The 24,829-nt window shown below is 42.7% G+C and overlaps 1 protein-coding gene across 1 annotated transcript; it reads right to left on the reverse strand.

Moving 5' to 3' along the window:
- Positions 1–738: 738 nt before the first annotated feature.
- LOC118791271 (cholesterol 25-hydroxylase-like protein 1, member 1) lies at positions 739–1,587 on the reverse strand. Its single transcript, XM_036548574.1, has one exon. The coding sequence runs from the start codon at positions 1,585–1,587 to the stop codon at positions 739–741; it is 849 nt and encodes a 282-aa protein (XP_036404467.1).
- Positions 1,588–24,829: the final 23,242 nt, after the last annotated feature.

The raw sequence follows: 24,829 nt of genomic DNA on the forward strand, positions 1-24,829 counted from the left end.
AATGGTACTCAAAGAAATTAAAACATTTGTTTGCCTAAAGAAGATCCGTGTCAGAGCTGAAACATGTTGCCTATGGCCTGAGTGTCTGAACTGCAGTGATCTACTGTCACTGTTCACTGAAGTTATGCATAATTCACTATACAGTTCCATTAATGGAGCGATATAGGGGAATTCCACCTTATCCTGGCAAGTCTGTGCAGTATTGTACAACAGTGCCCATCAGATCAGACGATCTGATCAGAACGATCAGAAACTGATTGTTAGCAGATTATCTTGCTTGCAATTATTTAATTGCATAATCTCTGTAGTATCATTCTTCCTATTTAATAAAGAGCCCCAATTAATTTGTGTTGACTGAAGGAAGTTTTGAGCTCAGTTGGAATTTTAAACCAGTCTATGCAGGGAAAGAAGCAGTCAGAAAATGCCTCCACTGGGACTGGCTTCTGCTGAATCTGGATCCACAGTGTATGTTTAGGTGGCGTTATTAATTTTTAGCAATTTTAACACAGCATTATCACCCAAACACAGAACTAACTTGCATTGGAAATAGCTAGGTCTTATTATACAGTGCAGCACTTTCTGAGAAGGCAGACACAGAGGCACCAAAGTGTTAAAAAAAAGTAATTTTACTGACATGACACCACACAATATGAGAGGAGCAATTACACCAAAATTACAGCGATTATAAATATTATAGATTAAAAATACAAGATTTACATGGCTTCAAGTGTACTTGGCTTAAAGCTTTTCCTTCCTGGGGAGGAGTTTCTCAGTCTCTGCCTCTGCAGTGGATGCAGTCCCAAAGATTCTGTCCCAGTGGCTGAAAAAGGGCGCATAGTTAGTGTTGGGCTTTTGATGGTGCATGTCATGGGCCGGGGCTCCCCCTAACAGCCCCAGGGGCACCAGGCGGTTCAGGGTCCAGGGCAGGTCATAGCCGATGTGGTCCTCCACGGACATCCAGATACTGATGACGGTGGTGGCCCACGTGGTCAGCGGGTGGCAGCGTAGCAAGATGGGGTCCAGGTTGCTCCAGAAGCCCACGGTCATCAGCTCCACGGCACTCAGGTGCTCGGTGGACCAGGAGAAGGGCGCCACGTAGTCGTGGTGGAGGGCGTGCACCCACCTGTACAGGTGCCGGTTCCTGTGGTGCACCAGGTGCCAGACGTAGTACTGGGCGTCGAAGACCAGCAGGATCCCCAGCCAGCCGGTCAGGAGCTCCAGGACGGTGGGCGCGGCCGCAGGCAGCGGTGGTTGGGGCATGACAGAGCTGCTGAGGAGGACGGTGGGCGCCACGAACACCAGGTGGTTGTACACCGCCCGCCCAAAGCTGGCCGCCATCATCTCCACCGTGGGCCGCCTCCCTTTCTGGATCTTGTAGCGGTGGAAGGCGGGCGCCCTGTCTCCCAGGAGGTCCAACACGGCGAAGGGGAGGCTGAAGACGAAGTAGCTGGAGAAGGCCAGCAGGACTGGGAAGAAGGGAGAGGAGACCAGAGGGTAGTGATGGAGCCGGACGTGGTCCCAGAATGGCTGCAGGAACAGGTCTGAGGACCTTGAAAAGGGTGGTAAACCGGCGCTGGAGTTCCACATCTCGTTTTCTCCTGCACACCCTGACTCAGAAAGTGCTGAGGTGGGAGATCCCACGCCTCTTATAGTGCTGCTCTAATGACGTGGACGTCAAGGCTCTGCCTTTTCCAGCTGCACCTACTTACAGGGAAAAGGTGAGTCCAGCTGGGTACTGCATACACAAGCTGTCACATCATGGTTTGAAATTGCAATTTGCACACTGCACAAAATAACTCAGTTATGGGCATATTAATTTTGATATTTAATTTAATTTTGATAGTTTGGAATTATTGCTGCAGGTGTGTGATGGCATCAAAATGTGTTAATTTCATGTTGTGGATGTGCTGTATGTGTTGGAATTAATTACTAATTAATTCAAAAACTAGTTGAAAAATGAATTCATTAAAATAGTCTTCATTTTCTGCTCCAGTTACAAACTGTTTGGTTTTTTCATCAATGAATCAGCAGCTAAACTGATTTGTCATAATTGTCATAATGTATCCTTATAACATCAAATTGGCCCTTTTTTGAATGTAAAAAATAACTTCCTGGTAAGTATTCATAAATCAAATGACCACATTGCCTCAGAGGAATGTACTTTTTTGTTACAGATTTGATTGTATAATTTCATTTATTTTGAAAAATGCAGAGTAGTTTAATATGTTGCCTTAATACTTTTGAAACACTCACCAATAAGGGAAAAACTCATAGAACATGTCCTCATATTCGTTACTCACTGTTTGTTCAAACTATTTTGATGCACATACTTATAATGTATCTGCCATTTCAGGAATTTTGGGGCAAAATATTTCCCATGCTTACAGCATAATCTTATTATGTCATCATTACTTTCTGTTATATAATAGCTAGAAATATAGAGAATATGTGAACACAGAACCAGCTTTAGTCTCACTTTGACCTTATTTTCATAATATGCACATACCTGCATGCTGCCTAGGTCAGGGCATGGACAGATTGAAATCGGTGTTGAAATGGGTTTTGAAATCGTCATAGCTTCCTCGTGTTTCTCACACAGACTGGAACAGATGCGCTGACTATGGGTTGGGTGAAATACAGTCTTTGTATGAAGGGCTTGAACTTGCTTTTTGGGGGTGTAATCCTGGACAGGGTCAGATCTTTAGCAGATCCCCTGCCTCCTCCTGTAAGGCAGAGTCTCTGGGGTAGCCCCACTGCTTGAGCTGTTAAGAATCTCAGACAACTGCACCAATCACTAAGTGCAGGTGGTCTCGGCGTCCAGGTGACCCCACCGCTCTGTGATCCTGTCCTCATCAATCCAGGTACTTTTTGGGTGGCGTCATCGTAAAAGTAAAACATTTGTGAGAAACGAGCTGGGAAAACAAAAGGAGAGCAGTTAATTAGTGATTTTGTGGACCACACGAGCGCCTGATATGATTTGGTGTTTATGAATGTAAGATGGGCTCCAGCCAGTTGAATTGCTGTAATGTGATGTGATTGTGCTGGATCCATGCACAGAGCTCTCAGCCAGTAGGCTGAGCCTGCTGTGACAGGCTGTATTGGCAGTCCACTTCCCTGACCTGCTTATAGAGTTCTGCAGAAACAATAGGAAAAGAATAGATATCTTAATCACCACACGGATCTCCTTAGCTTTTGATTGAAATATACAGTACAATCTTTCTAGCACATTCAGATTAATGGCCTGTCTGACCTCCCTAGACTATCTTGAAAGTTGGTTCACCTCCAGTGGTGTTGCTCAGGTGAAATTATTTTTCTACACTTTTCAAGATGTGGTCAAAATGAAATTCTTTTCTTTTGTATTCTCGTGTTCCACTGGCCTTCCCTTTAACATACAAAACATTTTGAAAAATTTCAGTTTTCCGCATGTATATATAATTGTGGTAAAATGGTAAAAAGAAGCGCTTGTGACACAAAGGTTGCTATTTCAATTCCCCGCTGGGACACAGCTGTTGTATGCTAAAGCCAAGTACTTAACCCAAATTACCTCAGTAAAATAAAAGCTGTAATGAGTAAGAATGTCTGCCAAGCAATAGTAATGTAATAGTATTAATAGTAGTAAGAGTAATGTAGCTCATGTAGAGTAGAAGACACAATTTTTATGGACCATTATGGAAAAATTTGAAATAAACAAAAAGTACCAAAAACGCAGACTCTTAAGATGTTTTATGTAGACTCCAAATACTATAAACTGCGTGTACAGAAGAAACATCTTGACATGCTTATTCAGAAGTGAAGTTATATAGAAAGACATCAGAGAACAGTGCACAGAAGGAGCTAGGAGAACAGACATTAAGAAAATCATTGTTCCTTTAGATATACTTTCAAACCCATAAGCATCTCATTATTACCTCAATGAAGGGAAACAAGCACATTGTACTTTTGCTGCACATTATTATTCATAAATAGCTCGTCCACAGGCGTTTCACTGATGATAAGCTACAGCTGGTGTTCTCTGTATGAAGGTCAAATTCAGGGACTCCACTGTATCCAACATAACCACCTTGGACCACATTTCTGAAAGGTATCAGATAGACTGGATTTAAAGAAAAGACTTTGCCTTCTTTTTACAAATGTTTATCACAGCATAACGATAAAGCAGGTTTAGACTCTCGGTAGAGTCATGGATAAGAAGAATGCAGGGGCTGAATAAGAGACACAACTATACAGAAGAGAGATACAGGCACTATTTGTCCTCCAACCTCAAAGCAGAGAACAGCCACAAACAAGGGGTCAGAAAAGAGACAGTCAATAACGGATGCCAAAAGCCCAAAACAAGTTTTGGACAATTCATAATCTTAAAATCCCTCCCTGACCTGCAGTCAAAAATCAGTCATTTCATTTGGTTGTATTCCATTGAGTTGCTGTGTAAAAACACCCATGGATATGTATGGCCCAAAACTGTTGGGTAGTCTTGAAAAACAGCTTCTGAGAATTTTTTTAGATTTTTTTTAAAAAACACAACAGAACCCGCTATTCAGAAGAGAAGCTATTATAACATTGGAAACCATCATCCAAATGGACCTAAGAAAGCAAAAGAAGCAGACCAAGTAAACTATGAATATAATTGTCATTTTTCAACATGTTCTACAAGATCAACTTGCAGCTGTCTCAGTGTGAACCCAGAAGAATCAGAGATGGAGTCTCACCCTCCATGTAATTATAGGGACAGGGTGAGTTTTAATAACAAGGTACATGAGATTTAGAATTGTCTGATTGTCTTCTCAAAATGTAGAGAGAGAAAAACTGAGTGGTCCTCTCTGCTACTGTAGCTGGGAGGCAAACAGCACAATGGGACCTGACCTTCAAAACAGGAGACTTGTGCAAAGAGGAAGACAAAATGAAATGGATTCAGTTTAATATTTTGGATAGTGTGTTGTATTGATTTAGCTCTTGTGGATGTTTCTCAGGGAGGCTGGATGTGGTGCCAGTCTATTTCTAGCAAAAAGAGCCACCATCCTTTAACCTTTTTCTCATTTTAGTTATACCTTGCATGCTCAAGGTTATTTGTCTTCTGTGCAACCTCATCAAAACAGCAATCAATACATTCCTGACAGGCTTTGATGAGTTGTGATGTAATCTGTGTTGATCTCTGTGTTGCTCAGTTGGAATCCTCTTGCCGGAGTGTATAACATACTGTACATTATATTATATATTACCTAAAGTCATAATGGTTTATGAGACTGTTTGCAGGCATGAAGCCCACTAGGAAACACTTGATGAAAACAGGAAGGGTTGTTCATGCAAGCCAGGCTAAGCCCCGTTTGTACTTTTCATGAACTTTTTTGATCCTCTCACTGAATTGGCATGAAGTTCGCCTTGGGATAACCTGTTAAAGTCTCCCTCTGTTTTCAGAACATTCCAAACATTCTGCATGTTTCATGCAAACATTACAGCTGATGTACAGTTCCTCATTTTACCCCCTCGTTTTGCATAGCCTTTAAAGATTTGAGACTGTAACATCGTTTGTACTATGGTTATCAAAATGGGTGATCCAATTTTATTTTAAATATTGTTGACAATTTTCTTTAAATGTAATCCATGGGGTAGGCTTTTGTCCAAGATATGCCTATATATCCTTATTTTGAAATAAGCTTATTTTGTTTACTCCATTTTAAATATGAAGATTAAATAAGTGAAAAATGGATGGCTCAATTGTTCTCCCTCTTTGAGAATAACCATAAGCTTTGGTCTGATAACATTACTTATTAAAATACCAAGTGTCCACCAGGCTTGTGCTATGCTGTTTTGTGGACCAGTGAATTCAGCATATTTCTGTTTAACAGAGCTGTGTGCAAATGAAGTTATTAGACCCATCAAAGCACATTAGGGTCTATTTTATAACATATATGCCCATCATGTTCCATCATATTTCATATACTTCAAGTGGTTTAGCCAGTTCTGTTGACCTCCACCAAACACCTTTCCAAGAATACAAGAGGCTCTCATGCAGTATTAGGCTAATTATCACATTCAGCATATCCCTACGGGAATGTTGCAAGCTCAGAATAAGTCAAAGTCTTGTTATGAAGGCAGGTCTTGTGACAGAGAAGTAGAATTCCTACAGTGAGTAAGTTACAATCTTGACTCTGTGCTACAATTACATTGCGCGGTATATCAGTGACAGTCCATAAGTAATGAATGGGGAGGGCTCCCTTAATTATGGGGGGAAATTGTATCACCGGGAGGGTACAAACCGCCAATTAAGAAGCATGGTCAGTTAGGGATGGTTGTGGTGGGTTGCAACACTCGATGGAGCCAGGTGAAAGTTTAGATGTGGGCCAACAAGCGCCCTCTATAAATTCAGGCCTGGGAGAGACAAAGAACCTACCTGTGAACTGTTGCCTTTTCCATTAATTGATGGACTGGCCAGCTTGAGTAAGGTTTGATCATAAGCAGAGGACTAGGCATGACCTGGAAGACCTAGGAAGACTTCTATAGTGAACACTTTTTGATTTGTTTGATTACACTATATATAAGGTTTGGGGAGCATTACATCAATGTGTGGGTACATTCATTTCTACTGCTAATTTAAACTTTGCAAACACTTTTCAAAAGTTATTTTTATCACCTAGAACCTGTGAAAATCAATGAATATGAGTACATTCTCCTTTTATTTGAGCTATTGGTGCAGAAACCAAGAAGCGGCTGTGATAAAAGCTATGTTATACTGTACGTTTAAAACTAACAAGGTTAATTCAGTTTATGTTTAGGCCCGCCTGTTCTTTGTGTTTTGTCTGTGCAGTTATCGGTGAAGATATTTTCACACGTCATGGTCATTTTGGTAGACCGTTATGTTCTCTACCCAGTTCCATATCGATTTTTCTGCACATATGAGTATGCTCGGAAAAGCCAGAACGAAACATTTAAACAATACATCAGCATCATAATTGAGGTCAGTCCGGTGTTTAATTGCGTGTGCTCAACTGTACTGATGCCCCCAGGTTCCCTAGTTCCTTTATACTCACAATGCGTGATCAAGCAGCGTCATTGGCTTGAACTCATTCAGACTAAAGCTGTCCAAATGTTTTCTGATGTGAATGCGCACACTAACTATGGGCACTGAAAGGGAGTCTGAGTCTGAGTCTGTGTTCTCATTCCTGCCTGTTTTTATGATGTTGCTGCTTGGTGCGTGCACGCACGGAAGTGAAGTTATTGATTTCAACAACACAAAAATGTTGCAGAAAGGCCAGAACCAGCAGTACCTCAGCAATGAAATCCATTCACTAGTGTTTCCCAGTTTTGTCCCAGGGTTATCTTGTTTATGCTGGCCAATTGAGTTCTTAATAAGCTTTTTATTAAGGTATTAATTAGGTTTGATTGAGCTGTTAATGCAATACTGATCAATGTCTCTAATCCCTTTGCAGGCATGAGCTGTTAGGCCTTTGTGAAAGAAATGTGTTGTCTGGTTGGTGTGTTTGTGAAAGATTGACCCTTAAACAATTTAGTAATACCAGTTATGATACAAATTAAGGTTAACTTTGTTTCTCAACTGTATTAGTGCCCAGAAAAGGGCTTTCCATGGGCTTTTCCTTGGTCCTTTGTGCACTGAAATAAAAAATACTAATTGTTAATCCTCATCAAAAATTGCAACTACTCGCAACTCCAACTCCAAATTGCAACTCCAATATGATGTTATTATGTACTTCCAGCATACAGACACCATGGGTGAAAACTGTCATCTTTGACTGTTGTTAATATGTTACTATTTAGTTTCATTTGTTCCTGAGTGTGAGCATGAACCATTTGTTTAAAATATTGTTCTATTGTTTAATAAGAGGTTATATTTACTATATTTATCATTTACTTCACACAGGTAATACATTTTACGAATATGTCTGTGTTGCTTGTACACAAGTTTATTCATTCATCACTACACCTACTAACAGGAGGTTGAAAATGTTCAACCCACCCGCACTTTTATAAAACAAAAAAATCTGGCTCTCATGAAATTGCACTTTAAGAAGCCTAGCCTAGAATAATTCACAGGCTTAATTAACCAGCTTCCCCGATTTTATTTAAAGGCCGGATATGAACAAAAATATGTTGAATAAACACATTTAATTGCATCTCTCTGATAGTATTAACACACCAGCTATAAAGAAAATAATATCAGGGGATGTGAAACCTTGATCATTATTCAGTTATGAACTAATCATACCTAATTACAAGTAAGTAATTGGAAGTGACGGGAACAAAATAGCAATAAATAGCATACCGAGCGTTCCCTCAAAGTTTGGAACTTGGAATCAGTGCCATGTGATACAACATGGGCAGGCAACCCTGGTGTTGCAGGCTGGGGATGTTGCTCTGGGGGTGCTTCTAATGACATAATTGGTTCAATTATAAGAGTAAATGACTCCAGGTGACCATGTGGCCGCACCACTCTGAGAGACCGCATAGGATTGTGGCATGTGTGGCACAGGGTCGACAGTTACAACAAACATACCGCCCGAGTGTCACAATGTCACTGTTTTCCCCAGTAAAATGGGAAAGCACACCTATCTAGGTCTCTGCCCAGGTGTGTATGAGAAGTGGAGAACTGGAGAAGTGTTAAGTATTCCAAGTCAGCTGAGCCTAATCTTTATTAATGAACAGGACATCACTGCATGTGACAGAAATAGATATTACATTTTTGTTTTATTTTCAAATGAAGTTACTTTTCAATTTGTCCTTTTTGTTATTCCAGCACCGTTTACAACTAAATTTAAATAAAATTTACTAAATAAAACTGCAATTGAACACAAAATAAGATTAACGATGATAATTATGATTCTTATCATTTGACAGCCCTGGCATGGTTTTTAAAATGTTAATATTTCTATGTATGTGAATCTTTGATATTCACAAATGCATTTAAAGGTTTAAGAACTGGCAGCATTTCAGGCTGTGTTTTGTACTGAAGCAACAGCGTATTAGTTGTTGAAACCAGTTTCACACCCTGTAGTTACTGTCTACCAGTCAAAAATAAAGGTAGAATTCGCCATCTGGTGGCATAGCAATGAAGTAACACTCACAGAAAATGGGCTTAAACCTCTAATCAAATATGCCTGGCTTCTGTAGTCAAACTGTGCTTACTGGCAGTAGCTGAAAAAGCAAACATAATAGACAGAAAAAATTTGATTTGTGAGAGTATATATGAGAATATATAATTTAATACACCAGTTAGACCATCTGTTGAGTAACACACGTGTTAAATCATGTACAGTCCTTGTAAGATTATTTCAGTTTCAAATGTCGAGTTTTTATCTATTTTAATGCATTTATTCATTTCTTTGACAACAGTAGCATGCAATGTTTAACATGAATGGAGATGCAAACAATGAATTGTATGAGTCATCCTATGATTTCATCTTCATCTGTGGTCCCTGGGCAGATTACAAAACATCAAGGGGACATCACAGAAACATGAATACATCACACGACAATAACATAGATTTGCAGACAAATGCCAAACAGTGAAGAGTGTGAATAGGCCATGTTGCTGACTGAACACACAACAGAACAGTAAAATATCATGGGTTTTGAATATGGAGCCACAGATCACAAACAATACTGTCATAATAATGAAAAAAACACAATGGGATCACGTAAAAACTCTTTCATAAGATGACTGTAGTACAGAGAGTACAGAGTACAGAAAGCATTGTGTTTTTTTTTATTTCCTGACTTCAGGGAAAACCACCATCATCAGACCATATCAGTTTAGTCTAAACAGAGATATATATACACCATAATCACATTATAGTCTGTCTATAATGGCTATAATGGCACAAACAGTCAAACAGATATATTGTATTGTATAGCCTTGTTGATTCCTCTATTTTATTCCTTTAACCACATAAATTAGTTTTGCTGTTTAGCTAAATATCGTTCTACCAAAATGAGGAGTGAGCATAAAAACAATGAGAAATATCAGAGAACTAAGAAGAGTTACGAAAAATGAAAAAAGTTAATTGGTTTTTTTTAATGTAAATCTCTGCATATTCTCCCTATTCATGATTGTATTACTGTTACATAATACTCAAACACTAATTGAAATAGTAAAAGAAGAAAATCACCAACTTTTATGGAACCATATAATATTTGAATGTCAGTTAATCAGTAAGGGACATTCAGTTATCTCAAGTGTCTATTTCAAAACTAAACAATAAGGGTGACACAAAAATGTCTTGAATAAATAGATTTCTGGATTCAGACAAAGCTGCCAATTTAAATTCAGTAAATATACGTTTCAATAAAAACTCAGAACTTAATCCAGCTCTGTATTATTACAATAATATAACCTCTTTATTCAATCAACATCTCAAGCGGAAAAAAACACTTTCTAATAATAGGGAGCTGGATTAAACTGTGATGAGTTGTTCATTATTATTGAACAGCACCTTCCTTCAAGTTGACTCAGTGATTTTGTTTAAATCCAGGGAAGAGTCCTTCACAAACAAGACAGAGCAGCAATGACGTAAAGCAATCACTGCTATCATCAGACAGCAAAGTTGTACATCTTGGGTACATGCTGAACCCACACACAGCTGTTCTGTATATAAAGCAAACCTGGGTTTGGGTTTTTGGAGCGCGATTTTGGGGCTGAGGCTGGCTCAGAACAGCTTCTCAGGAGGACCTCTCTTTGAGGGGCCAGTTGGGCATCTGGAAGTCCAGCTCTGTGGGGAAGGTGCAGTACTCCAGAGGAGGAGGAGGAGACTTGGTGTGGGCGCGGGGAAGTTCCAGGGGCTCCTCGTACACTAGGTCTATCCCACAGGGAGAGATGGAGAACAGGAGATATTACGGCAATGTTAGCTGTGACGTTTTGCTGTAACGCAATGCTGGTAAAGCAATATGCTAATATAGTCTAGGATTGATTAGAACCATAATGCACTGTGTCACAAAGTGCCAACAGCACGCAGTGCTGTGCTGTGCTTTCCCCAGAGCTACGTCATTTCGTTCTCTCTCAGACTGTGCTGCTTTGTGCTGTGTTGGGTTGTGCCATGTTGTGTTGTGTCAGTTTGCTTTGCATGCTGTGCAGGGCTGTGTCTTTTTGTGTCACGCTGTGCTGTGTCCTTTGCTCGTACCCAGGCTTGATCGGTAGTTGTCTGTCTGCCGCTGCCCTGAGTTGGAGGAGTTGGAGGTTCTCCTGGTGTCATTGGAATCATCAGACTTGGATGACTTTACAGAGGGTCTGTGGCCCATCTGGACCTGTTTGGACTTGCCTCCCGCTGTCATGGATCGGCTCCAATCTGAAGAATACAATGGAGGGGGGTTTCTAACGTGATTCCAGTCTGCTCCAAATGGGTCTTCTGCTGAGAATCACCCATTCATGAGACTAAGCACACAGATTTAATAAGCATGCTAAATTACATATGTACCAAATGATCAGGCAAAACACGGCAGCTGTCAGACTGAAATTCAATAGCGTGTATGTGTGTGTTTGTGTTGATGTATGTGTGTGTGTGTGTGTGTGTGTGCGTGTGCGCGTGTGCGTGTGCTCGTGTGTGTGTGTGTGCGCACGTGTGTTCGTGCGTGCGCGCGTGTGTATGTGTCTGTGCATGTGCTACCTGAGTACTCATTGAGTCTGAAGCGGCCGCAGCACAGATGAACCCTCCACTGTTTGCGCACATTCTCCTTCATCAGGCAGTGGAACACGAAGATAAAGAACCCTGAAACACACCAGCATTCCACACCATCACAGCCCGCCTCTAATATGACACTGATCCAACAATGTGTGCAGCATCTGAGACTAACAACAGGCATAACCTCTGACACTAAACCACACCCAGCCTCTGATTCCAACAACAAGCTCAGTCTCTGACAGAGCATCAATGTAAAGACAACCTTCTGAGCTATAACAATGCATACACTGTCCTCACATAAAAAACCCTGCCTGGACATACCCAAAGACTCCCAGGAGACAGAGGACAGTAGGGAGGGTCCAGGCCTCTGTATTTGGGCTGTCTCTCACCTTGTAGGCTGTTGAGGATGGAGAATAAGTAGAGCAGGGGAACTCTGGCAGGCCCCCAGGTGAAGAAGGCCAGTATCCAGGTAAGCCCAAGCAGGAGCGTGAGGCTGACCACGCCCCGCAGGTCGTGCAGCAGCCCTCTGTGGATTCCCGCCGGCTTGTTGGCCTGCATGTTGCGTATCTGCGACAGGACCACCCCAAACATGGAACTGTTGCAGATGAGGACCAAGAGGACATAGGCCACCACCGACAGGTAGAACACCAGGTCATCCTGGAGCCAACAGCTGGTAGATGGGGAGAAAGGGACAGGCATGCAGTTGCTGAATGACTGGACATCTTTAGGGCTACAACCCCACCAACACAAAATTTTATCACGGCTTTCATTCCATGTTATCGCACTGAACTGGATGACATTCATTGCCAAATTATGCTCGCTGGAGACAGGAAGTGAAAATATGCCATCAGCTGAATGGTGCAACTATGTGAGCAGGAAATGGTTGAAACCATGATCAAGCCATGTTTGTGTGAACCAAAAAGCCTTTCCCAGTGGATAGTTATGGTAAACATTACCACCTTTACACAACTGTACGCTTCTCCCTGGTTATACTAGAAATGATCATCGGTAATGGACTGGATAATGAACACCACATGAACTGGTGTACTGTGCAGTATACTTGGATGAAGGCCTTAAGTCTCACTGACTCTCAGCCTCTGATGCAGGCTTAAGTAGCTCAGACCTACTGCAGGCTGGTAGGCCTGTGGTGGACCTGATGACCATGACACACAGAATCAGCTGTGTGACTTTTAGCATGAACAAATAAGCTGTCACCGGACTCTAACTGACTGCACCACAGACCTGGGATCAGCTGAGAGAGACAGCAACTAATAATCTGCAGCTTCCACACTGAACTGAGTGCAGTGCACATGGAAAGGGATAGAGTGATGGGCATGAGGATGCGAGGACCAAGCAGAGTGCATTCACGGAACGGCCCACTAGACGGGACTAAAATGGGGTAATGCTCACAAGGGTTCAGAGTCATCCAGCGCCTCATAGGATCTACTGCCATAGGCATCCTGATCTCCTGCCAGGACCAGGCTGACAATCACCAGAGGAACTCCTGCACAAAGACAGAAGTGTAGCATTGTCTTTATGTAACCAGTAAGGACAGGTACACAGGTGAAAAAGGACTCAGCCACAGTGCTTGCAAGTTACTTTTTCCATAAATAAAATTATGTTTTTTTGACAAGGCTACACCCATATTATCAAAAATGCAATTTGTCTAATTTATCTAGAGAAAAAGAGAGAAAGGAAGGGCCCACAGATTGCAGTAGGAATTAAGGTCTTTCCTAATAAGCCCATCTGGGACAATGGCTGGACAAACCAACCCTTCCATGACTTTTGATTCCATGATTTACCATAAGTACGACTTGAGTCTAGATCCCTGACTTATATAGATGTTAAAATAAATAGACTAACAAATGAGGGAACATACTGGAGATAACCATAACAATTAACATGACATCATTATTCTCCATCAAAATCATGATTGCCACCTTTCCCGCCTCACCCCAGCCCAGGACGCAGAACTTGAGCATGTAGGAGGGTACATAGACATTGAAGACCTTGACCAGGGCGAAGTACATATGCACAGCCTCGAGGCCCATCCAGGTGAAGGAGGCCAACATGAAATAGTGCATGATGGCAGCCACGGCGATGCACAGGCCATAGCTTTGAAAGGAGGAGAGCCAGGAGTTGACCAAGAACACCATGTTCAGCCCCAGCAGGGCCAGCGACAGGTTGATCAGGATCTTGGACGGGTAGTCCCTACGCAGCTTCCTGTGAGGTTCAGAGCCAATAGGAGAGAGAGAAGGAAGAAGGACACATGTACGGAAAAATCAGAGGGTTTAGGATGGAATGGAATAAGGAATAATTTAATGAAAACAAGGGAGAAAAAATGTAAAGAGCAGGTGAGAGCACGTAAGCAGACAAACCAAGGGAGATGATATACTGATATATTTGATTGGAAGGTATACTTGCCATTAATATATCTTAATCAAAGTGCATTAATTCTTGTGACAATTAATGAAAGTGTCACAGCTTTATGTAAGCTTTTATCAGACCTCCAACAAAACAGATGAAAACAGACTGTTAGAGTCTGTTAGAAGGCATGCTACTGATCTGATTTGCTATCATCTTTTAAACTGGACAAGAGCCACTCAGTGTGTTCAGTAGAATTATGGCAGCTGTTTTCTAGCAGCATCATCAGCTCCTTTGTGTACCTGTGATAATCACAGGGCAACTTTGTCCCCTCACTCGTTCTTTAGGGTTGCTGCCACCCCTTCCCCATGGTCACTCACTCAAAGGCTATGTATGTGAGCAGACTGATGCCCAGGAAGGTGGAGGAGATGCCACAGCCCAGGTAGGAGATGACACTCAGGATTTGCTTGTCCTTCTTGCCAACGGAAGACCTGGACACATCCTGTCAAGAGGAAAGTGAGGGACGGAGGGACTACATGTGTCATGCAAGCAAGGGCCAAAACAATGTTCTGTTAGTGAGACTGAACACTTTCTCTGAGTGATGACCTTTTGTCTGCACACATGAGTTTTGAGTTGGCAGCACGCACATCCATGTCTTTATGTTATAAAGATGCATTAATCTAATCATCTGTTTCCATTGAAAGAAAATATCAGCAGGGAATTGGCATCATGACAGTAAAATCAATAGATTTTTCATAGGATTAGTGAGCAGCTGTGACTTTGTTCAGCTGCGGAGTGCTCCTCTGATCCTTGTGTTTACTCCCACGCAAGGATGATACGTCACGCATGAGAATCAAGCTGGCGTTTTGGTGACATGCTCTCGCACACAACCAGTTGAGAATTCACTCCTCAGGGGTCTTGTCCAGAAGACAGATGCAGATTTTTTTTAATGAGATCTTGGCAAGCAGTGGTCTCACCAGCAGGACTGCGAAGTGTGTGAGATGGTCGCACAGGCAGGTGGTGTGATTCGCGCTGGTGCTGTTCCTCGTGCACCCTCCCGTCTCCCATCCGCCTTGGTCACCTTGAACACACACACATTCCACAGAGTGAACCAAAATGTCTACTTAATAGCGTCAATCCTGTATATGGTTGTCCGCTCACAGATAACCCAGGGTGTTCTAAAGCAGAGTCGCTAACCTACCATTGCTCTTGTAATCCCAGTAGACACACAGCACATCTTCACTGTGCTGTAGAGAAGAGAACGTGCAGTCAGGTGCTTCAATGTTGTAAGAGCCGGGTGGTTGTTTAAAGGGATGAGGTTTTCCTGTCATCTGTCTCACCTACCAGGTTGGGCACGCGGTGTTGGAGGGTCACCCTGATTAGCTGCTTCAGGTCTCTGATTTCTCCAGTGGCATTGGTGACGCTGGCAGACACTACATAGGTGTGCAGTTCCATCTTCCTCCGCGGGTCCTGGGAATAAAAGAGATCCTTGCGTTGAACGTTCCCTGCATTTCTTCTCGGCTCTTAGTTTGTGAGCGAACTCTGCTGCCAGCATCAAGAGTACCTGCCATTCATGTTCCCTCTCCACATAAAAGCATGGAAACCACCACTGATAAATTGAAACTGCAGGAAAGTGTTTGGTAGGCTGTTCCAAGAACATGCCAATTCAACAGCCATTCACAAGACTTTCTGATAAACTCATAGTACATCCAACCCAACACCGTCCCTGTTCTTGTTCTGTTTTAGAGTACCATCCTAGGTACCCATTGATCTGCGCACATACCTATCTGCCCCCTTGATAGGGATGTCTTCTGAGCCAATTATTAATGACATAAATTAAAATCAGCAAATGTGAAGGAAGCACCTGGAAGAGATCTGCCGTCCCATAGAACTGGAACTGAACGCGAGGCTGGGTGTCATTGCCCTGAGGAAAGAACTGCTCGATCAGAGGAGGCAGGGAGATGAATGCCACCGTGTCGTCCAGAATCTCCTGGTTGATGAAAACCTGCAGCAGAAAGATCAGCCAGGAACAGTAAGTTCATGGTCCTCAACTTCCTGCTCTACAGCCAGACTTTGCATTATGACCAGATATTTACAGACTTCCATCCTCCATCCTCAAGGAGTCTCTGGCTGGTAGCAAAGGGTTCTGGTCCTGTATTCATTCCTGTGTTGACCTAGGGGATGTTCTGTTTTAAACCACATCCCTTCAAGAACGTCCGTAATAAACCAGCAAATCAGAACACCTGTAGCATTAACACTGTCAGAGACAGAATTTTCAATATAGAACATACTGAGCTGAATATCAGGTCCATGTTTTAAGAATCTGTGCACATTCTCTTCCCTCATCAGGCTGTGATGACTACATCTAATTGTGATGTCAGCAGCAGTTGCTCGGGGTAAAATATCTTATTCTATGAAAACAAAGACTGTATAAAACCCTAATAGGGTCAATCACTCAGGAAAAAGCAATGCATTGTTTTTTTGGTGTTGTTTTTAATGTTGGTTTAAAGAGTCCTATTTGATCATATACAGTCCGGTATGAACGTTTTGGACACTGCTTGTTTCAGTGCACATACAAATGCATCTTGTAAAACTCCAGTCACGTTGCCAAGACAACAAAAAACTCGCTTGCTGTTATTGCATTGTGCGTTAATAACTCCATAAACCATTTCCTGTTTCACAATAACTTCTGGTCAATTGATATCATAACCGTTTTTATCGCTGTATGTTCAATCATGTATTGCTCCATTGAGCAGTGGGTAAGACCTAATGAAGCATGAAATTGATTGGGAAAACCTCCCTTTCTCTGCACAGTGCAAATGACAGCAGATGCTCGGCCTGTGAAAACCCTGCTCTGTTGTAGTTATTGCCAATGCTGTTTATTCACCTGCTTGGTGGTGCCCCAGCAGCGATATACAGAGTGGCAGCCTACAGATTATGTCCTTCTGCTTTCTGCGCTTCTTTAATACATGTTAGTGTGTCTCACTGGTGTTGCTTGCTGCTGATCCTCATCTTGTGGGAATGTGGTAGATTTTAATATTTCCTTTTTATCCTTCCATAAAGGGAATACAAAGGGAACCTCGGACTGCTTTCTGAGAAAGAAATTATATCTGCACTGTACCTTGCAGTTACCGTTGGACGTGTATATCTGATTGAAGGTTCTTTGGAAAATGGAAAAAGGATCCTTGCCAAGTATTCAGCAAGTCAATGTCTTGGATGGACCACCCAACCAAACAGTTACCTTTGGTTTTATCTTCCCTTATCTTTCTCTGTGGGAGTTGGTGCTTCGGGGCTGCCCTGCAGGCTAGGCCACCATAAGGTTGGTTTCAGTGCCTGAGTCCAAGTATCATAAGGTATTTCCTGATGTCTTTTGCTTGTGTCTGGCCTTGCCCTTAGTGTCAAGAGGACTCTGTGGTCTCTCACCTTTGGGTCCAGGCCATGTGAGAAGGAGGACACCCCAAAGGTGAGGCCGGCGAATTGGGTTGAGTTCACGTTGACAAGCGCCAGTGCCAGGGAGGGGGCCGTGATGTTGTGGGAGACCCCATCGAACGAAATCTTGTCCCCGATGCTGTCCGTGATGTTCAGGATCCTGTAGTGAAGCAGGGGGAGAGGGAGGAAGGGAGGGAGGAAGGAAGAGAGGGAGATAAAGAAGAAGTCAAAGACAAGAAGACCAAGGATGGAGACAACAAGAGAAAGGCACGTGGGCATGCCTCAAGGCATCATACTGTTGGTAAAAAGATTATTCACTCTTTGACCCTTGACCCTTGACCCCTCACTGACCCCCTTCCACTCACTCATTGGTGACAGACAGCAGGTCGCTCCCAGAATCCAGGATGTCTGCGATGATGGCGATGATGTCGTCGGCGAGGGAGGGGGTTATCAGGCTGACCTTGACCACGTCCAGCAGTTTGCCGAGCACAGTGATCAGCTGGGGAAGCAGCAGGTCAGTGCTGTTCTTGATCAGGTCCCCTATTATGTCCACCACCTCTGCTGAGTTGTCTGGGAGAAAAAAAAGGGGGAATGCAGGCAAGCCAAAGAAAAAAGGCAAATTCTTACACAAAAGCACAAACAGTCATGACGAATGCCATTTTTGCAATCCTTGTCTTTCTTCAAGAACAGGAGTGTGACCTTTCACAGCACAGCAGCCAATCTGCCGCTGGCACTTCCCTCATTCGGGTCTTCTGGCAGGTGACACTTTTGTCTTAATCATTGTTACTAATAAAGCTTTATCAGATGATGCAGCACTCAAGCATAGATGTAAAAATAAGGTGATAGGACATGAATGAGCCCCCAGGAAAGAGGCTCTGGACTCAAGCCTTTTCATTCTGAATACCAGGAGAGAACTCACTAGCTGTGACGTTAATCTTTTCCAAGACTGAGATGTTGGTCACAACCAAAGGACAGTGCTGCAGGTTAGGGGAAGTCCAGGTGGCCTTTTCAGTCTTCGCGCTGACCTTGCTATGAAATGCACAAGCCCAGAGGTGTCCGTTGAAAAAGAGAGGAGATGTAGAAAAAAAATATAAAGTTGATAAAGTTAGTTGTACATCCCAAATAAGCATGCTGTCTTCTGGTATAAATTACTATTTTGTATGCAGAGCCACTAATGACCACTAGATGTCACACTGCTGTCCCATTTAATGTAATGCTGACCCAATGCTGGCCAGCTCATTCAGAGACCTGCTATCATACATGCTGAGCCTTCACACTCATGTATTGTGCTGAAGTGTCAGTGCTTATAACGCTGCTGAGTACAGTAGCTAGTGTCTAATCTCTTGTCTTTCTTATGTGGAGATGTGGATCTCTCTTACAGCAAATAGCACTTTGAACATACATGTTATCTACATCATGTCTGTGCTGTCTAGATTTATGAGAAATGGGCAAATCTGATAACCCACACCATTTAGATACATATTTTCCACATGAGCAGTGAAGAGTGAGCAGGTTTGTAGATGTATCGGTGATTTTGAACGGTTTACCACGCCTGAAGTTAGAATTATGCAACGGGTGACATGACTATTTACTCGTTTAGAAGCATTGTACCTTCATTTTTGACCTGCTAGTAGTTTCACTGCATAAAGAGCAAACCTTTACAGGCCTTCATGTCTATAAATAATAAGCGGGAGAACACTAAATTGCTTCATTTGCTGCTGTGTCAAATCGATTTTTCTTATCACTTAGTTATTAGATTTTGTGGTAATCTTAACCATGCTGATAAGATTCCCAAGGCTAATATTTATACTGTCGGGCCTCACTGAAAGAGTATTGGAGCCTTAATCTTACTAAGCATTTATTTAATGAAAATTGTTACCTATTTCCATGGGGGGGTAATATATTAATCACTCTGCTGCAGGCAATAGACACTGTGTACAGAGTGACGTGGGAAACCAGCTGAAACTGCAGGGAATATAAACTAAGGAACTATTCTCAAGTTCGTCCACCTGTCTCCAGGGCAACGGAGGGTGGTTGACTCAGAGCTCAGTTGTACAAGTGGAAATAAAGTGAAAGACATATAAATTCTACAAAGCTGTGGTCAATGACAGCACACTTCCCTGTTTTCGCACACCTGGTGCGGTTTCTAGGAAATAAAGAATGTCACCTGCACACACAGATTTAACAGCAAAATGCTAAGAAAGGAAAACATACTGGATGCGTAGCCTGAGCACACTGGCAGTCGCTTGTCCGCATTGTGTATGAGTTTTGATGAGTTTTTTGATTCACTACTCCTGTAGTATCATTTGTGAGACTTCATCTGCCGTAGGTAAGACATTTTTTGAAGGGGGTGGGGGGAGATAGCTTCTACAGTAATCAAATCTCTTCATTTGTTGATTGTAAAAATGTACTAATGAGCTGACTGAGACTATTGCAAGCGTGGGTGAGCCACTATCATTCCAATGCAATGTCCGTCTCTGTGATGCATGCATTTATGCAGTCACTTCCTGTCCTTCTGGAATTCTGGCTTGAGAAAGGCATTTGAGCCAAAGCATTATGCATTTGCCCAAAAAGGAGTGAAGATCATGTTTAAATGAATTTAGAAGAAAAAGATTAGTCCCCCCCTCTTTTTGCTATGAAAGAACGAAAGAATGCATACGTAGGTGCATGCATACATATGTATACACTGCTTTTTAGAGGGTGGAAGTTGGACATTAGGTGTTCCATTTGTTCTTAATGCACTTCGGCTGGCCTTGAACCTCAGACAGGAGCAGCGCAGCTCACTCTTTACCAGAGCCTGGTGGCCACCTGTGTGGGGTCTCCTTCACAAGTTGTCATGGAGGTGTGCTGGGGTTCTGTCTCTGGCCACCTGTATTGGCCCCATGGGGTCAACCCACTCTCTTCGGGGCAGGAGCCTGGTTCTGTGGGAGTGGAGTATTTGCTGTTCTTATTCTCATAGTCATTGTCGTTACTCTTATTCTTATTCTTAATTGTAATCAGTGACCTTATCTTTGTGTTCTCTGATTTGCTACTCTGACAGCTATCAAAGGTGACTTAAAGTTGATTTGCAGGCACAAGGCAGTGCAGAGCAGAGCAGAGCAGAGAAGAGCCATTTACAACCCAAAGAGAGAGATACGGATTTAAGGGCCTTCCTGAATGGTGTGTGAAGGTGTAACACTGTGTGCTCACCAGGTGTGGCCATGTATAACAAGCCAATAATGGGTCCAGAGTTGTCAGTAAAATCTACAAAACCTCATTGGTTGACATGACCGGACCACACACATGTACAACAAGGTCCCACCTATATTATATTATACCTATATCACACTATGAGACGATGCAAACCACAGGGCATTGAAGGTCACGTGAGAGCCGAGTCATACCGCACCTATGCGACTGATGTGGATTTCCTCCGGAGGTGCTCTCACGCTCACAGGACCGTTGGTGTAAGTTTCACTCAGAAGGCTAAAAATCCGCCTCTCCGTTTCCGAGGCATTCAGGAATGATGTGGTCGCCTGAACCTGGAAAGAACAGCCGTAGCTGCAGGCAAGAGGTGAATAAACATAAAATATTCAATATGGTAAATGTGTAAACAAATTTAAGACAAGGAGCAATTGACAAATTGGCTTTGCACAGTTCCTTTTTTCCTGTCTTGCACATTCCTATAGTATATTAATATACTATAAGGTGTATTATTACTCCCTATTACTCCCTTTACAGTGTTTTCTGAATGGAGGGATATATACAGTGTGGGTACTTTTCTGGAACTATACCTTGTCTGCTTGAGCTCAGGGTTCTGCAAGAGAAGAGGACAGAGGAGAAAGTTTAGAGGGCCCTCTTTCTCGGAGGGGCCTTTCATTGATCTGACTGCTGCTTGGTTTGATTGTGGTCCCTGTGATGCCTCACACCACATTGTCACTCTCACATAATTTTAGTATATCAGAGATAAACACAAGCAAATGCTGTGAAACTGCTTTTGTTTGGTAAACCCATTTTTTGTTGTGATGCTGGCTCCTCCCTCACATTTCCCAATAATAGACACAGATTAATGGCTCTATATGTAAAATAACCTGAACATGCATGGTACTTTCTCTTAACTTATATCCCAATGGAAAAAGTTGCGGTCTCATTCGAGGGAAGAAAAACTTTCCTGGAGGAGTCATGTGTGTACATTAAAGAGTGAGCTCCTCCCATCAGCTAGGTGGAGACCGGAATACATGCTCTGCCTAGCAGGTAGGAAGATCTTTAATTAACAAACCAAAAGGCACCTTTTCACTCTAAAGCTGCTTTTCACACTCCCACCCCTACTGAGCTGCAGTTTGTCCTTTATGTACAGTATGCCACAGAACATGACACTGGGAAAGTGATTACTCTGATGTTCCAATTCTAGGTAAAAGTGTGAACAAATACTGTTCTCACCACATCTGCCTTATACATGTTTCAATTATTCCCACAGTTACGTTCACAGTCTCAGACCCTGATAAGTATTATCTGCATGTAAATGACACCTACAGTGTGGTTCTTTCCTGAAAACAAACCTAAATCCAAGATAAGAGGTTTTGGGGGTAATGTACACACACATACACTCTTTTGTGATTCAGTTCTTTTAATGAAAAACACTGTTTAGTATGCATTTAAAAACCTTAATCACCTGTCTGCTGGCGCGTCCTCAAAAAACTGCACCTTCATCAGGTACTCACCTCTTCCACCCCTGGAGTCCTCATCTGAAAGCTGGGGGAGAGTTCTCTGCAAGCAACAACAACCCACAAACACCATTACATCAATGTAATCTTAGCAGAAGCTTTGCACCGGGTATATCTCAAGGTGGTGGTGTGGTGAGGAGTAGGTCCTGTAACACACAGGTTGCAAGTTTGATCCCCTGTTTGGACACTGTTATTATACCCTTGAGTGAAGTACTTCACCCAAGGTGCCTCATTAAATATCCAGCTGTATAGACAGATGATATACAAGACAAGTAAGCTGCCGGCATTCTTGTATATTTTGAAACACAACATGTGGGGCCTTTCATGGTCAAACTGAGGGCAGTTGGTAGTTTTCCAGTGCAAACGTACCTATGGGCCTCTGTCAGCAGTGCGAAATTCAGAACAAACATACGATCTCCCAGCAAAGCACCTCGAAGCTGGAAAAACAGCATGGAAGATTTCAGGTGAGGATCAGCTGCTACTACACTGACCGTACATCCACACCAGACAGTATGGCACTCCTACCCAGATCAGAATGATCTCTGCGGGGTCCTGGGAGCTTCCGGTTACCACTGCATTCAGCATGACACTATAAAAGGTGTCTGCAATAAACAACAAGCACTTAAAAATGGTTAAAACAGTCAAAACGGCTGCGGTGGTATGAGTGGAAGTTCAGCCAATAAAGGTGTTGTTACCACGGAACTCATAGCCAGGGTGGAAGCAGGAGGTTCCATTGACTGTTGGAAGGGGGCCCAGTGTGGCTTCTGTTGAAACCTGAGATTCTATAAAAGGGAATGTATTGTAACATTAAATGAAGTGGCATTGTTATGCTCGTTCAAGTTGAAATAAATACACTTCTGTTCTTTTGTGCTGGTAGTTGCTCTGGATAAGAGCGTCTGCTAAATCAATGTAATGTAATCTAATGTCATAGTGCCATTAAGGAACATGGTCAGTTTGAAATGCTTGGTGGGACTAGGCAAAAGACCAAATCCATCCAAGATACCCACAGAGGCGGGCCTCTTTTACATTCAATAATACTTACACAGGAGAGACAGAACACTTATTTACAAATCATGATTGCTCGCAGCATGCTGACTACTATTTACTTATTATTTATGCCTTAGATCTTTTGATGTACTGGTTACTCCTTAGGCAGATACCCTGCGCTTCTAAGGTGGTTGATGTTATCAGCAGGCTGTGAAAATGTCTCCTCATATGATGCTGGATGTTTGAACCTGTGCTTTTCTGTGCCTCATCTGTCCAGGTGGGGACTGGTCCAAAGGAGTCAGTGGGCAGGATGGCGGTAGAGGCCAGGGTTAGCCAGGTAAAGGAGGGAGCATCTGTCGTTGTGGGAACCACAGGATCTGCTGGAGAAAACCAACAGCTTTCACATCAGGGGTTTCTTTAATGTGCAGGATATAATACCTTATTGCTTAGAATAGATAGACAGGACCTCAATTCCCACCTTCTCTCAGATGCTTATTAATTGATTCATTCATTCATACATCCGTCTACTCATTCATCTGATCTAGAGGTTCTGAGCACAGATATTAATGCAGGTTGCATGTCTAGCTTTGCACATGTCCAATTAGCCATTCCCACACTGTCTACAGAGACGTGCAGCTTTTCATTAATTACAAAACAGCATGGCCGTTTCTCCGGTGCACAGTAGCAGTATTTGAATAAGAGTGCACTCACCTGTGTTACTGACGGGAATGCTGAGGGCCGTGGTGCTGGCGGTGGCTTCTGAAGGGAGGGGTGTCACCGAGGGAAGGGCGTCTGTGCACACCACATGAGAGGGAATGGCTATGCTGTCAACACTGTGCATGGTTTACTGTTTTTTTTATGTCCACCCATCTCACTCCAAGCCCCAAGCTCCACTTCCCTCCCACAATTTAAACCATACAGCGTAGTTTTAGTGGAATCAGTTCAAACAGGCAGAAGAGATGCGTTCTTTTGAAGAATGACAGCAATTACAGCCTAGAACGATCTGTACTGTAAATCCAGCCAGACTGTACTGTGTTAATCTGTGGTAAAAATACAGCCAGACCACACTGTGTTAGCTTGTGGTATAAATCCTGCCAAACTGCACTAGTCTGTTAGTCTGTTAGTCTCTGCCATAAACCTGTTGAACTGTGCTGTATCTCCAGGGACAACAAAGAACTACTGATGTTGGGCACAGACAAAAACTGCAGCTGCTGTAATCCAGTTGCAGTTGTGACCACTTCGGTTTAGACTGTTACGCGTTTTCATGTATTTTGTACAGTAAATTCATAAAAATTCATTGCACCATAGATTGCACTTGCTTGGTTTTTCTTGCTGTCTCTCTGATTCTGGCTGTTGCATTCAGTGTTTTCTGCCTCATCCTACCACTTGTCTTGGTGGAGTCCACATCACCATTTTCTTATTTGAATAAATTCATTGGAAATTGTTGCACGTGTGACAATTCCACTGTAAAGTGAAGGGCACTATAATACAAGCTGGTGTACTGATTGATTGATTGATTGATTAATTGCTTTTTTCATTACCCACCCACAGGTTTAACTCGTATGCTGCTGGGCTTTGAGGCGAGCTTCAGGTCACTGTAGATGTAATGGCTGCTCAGTAGTGTTGAGATCTCAGCCTGGACTTCACCCACATCAGCACTGGGCGTCACAATCACAAACACGAAGCAGCCAAACCTGAGAAAAACCAGCACAACAAACATTT

The sequence above is a fragment of the Megalops cyprinoides genome, chromosome 16 (genome assembly GCF_013368585.1).
Source record: "Megalops cyprinoides isolate fMegCyp1 chromosome 16, fMegCyp1.pri, whole genome shotgun sequence".
Lineage (NCBI taxonomy): Eukaryota > Metazoa > Chordata > Actinopteri > Elopiformes > Megalopidae > Megalops > Megalops cyprinoides.

What these genes read in the sequence shown, in the direction of transcription:
- LOC118791271 (XM_036548574.1), bottom strand. Translation starts at nt 1,587, where the DNA reads ATGTGGAACTCCAGCGCCGGTTTACCACCCTTTTCAAGGTCCTCAGAC.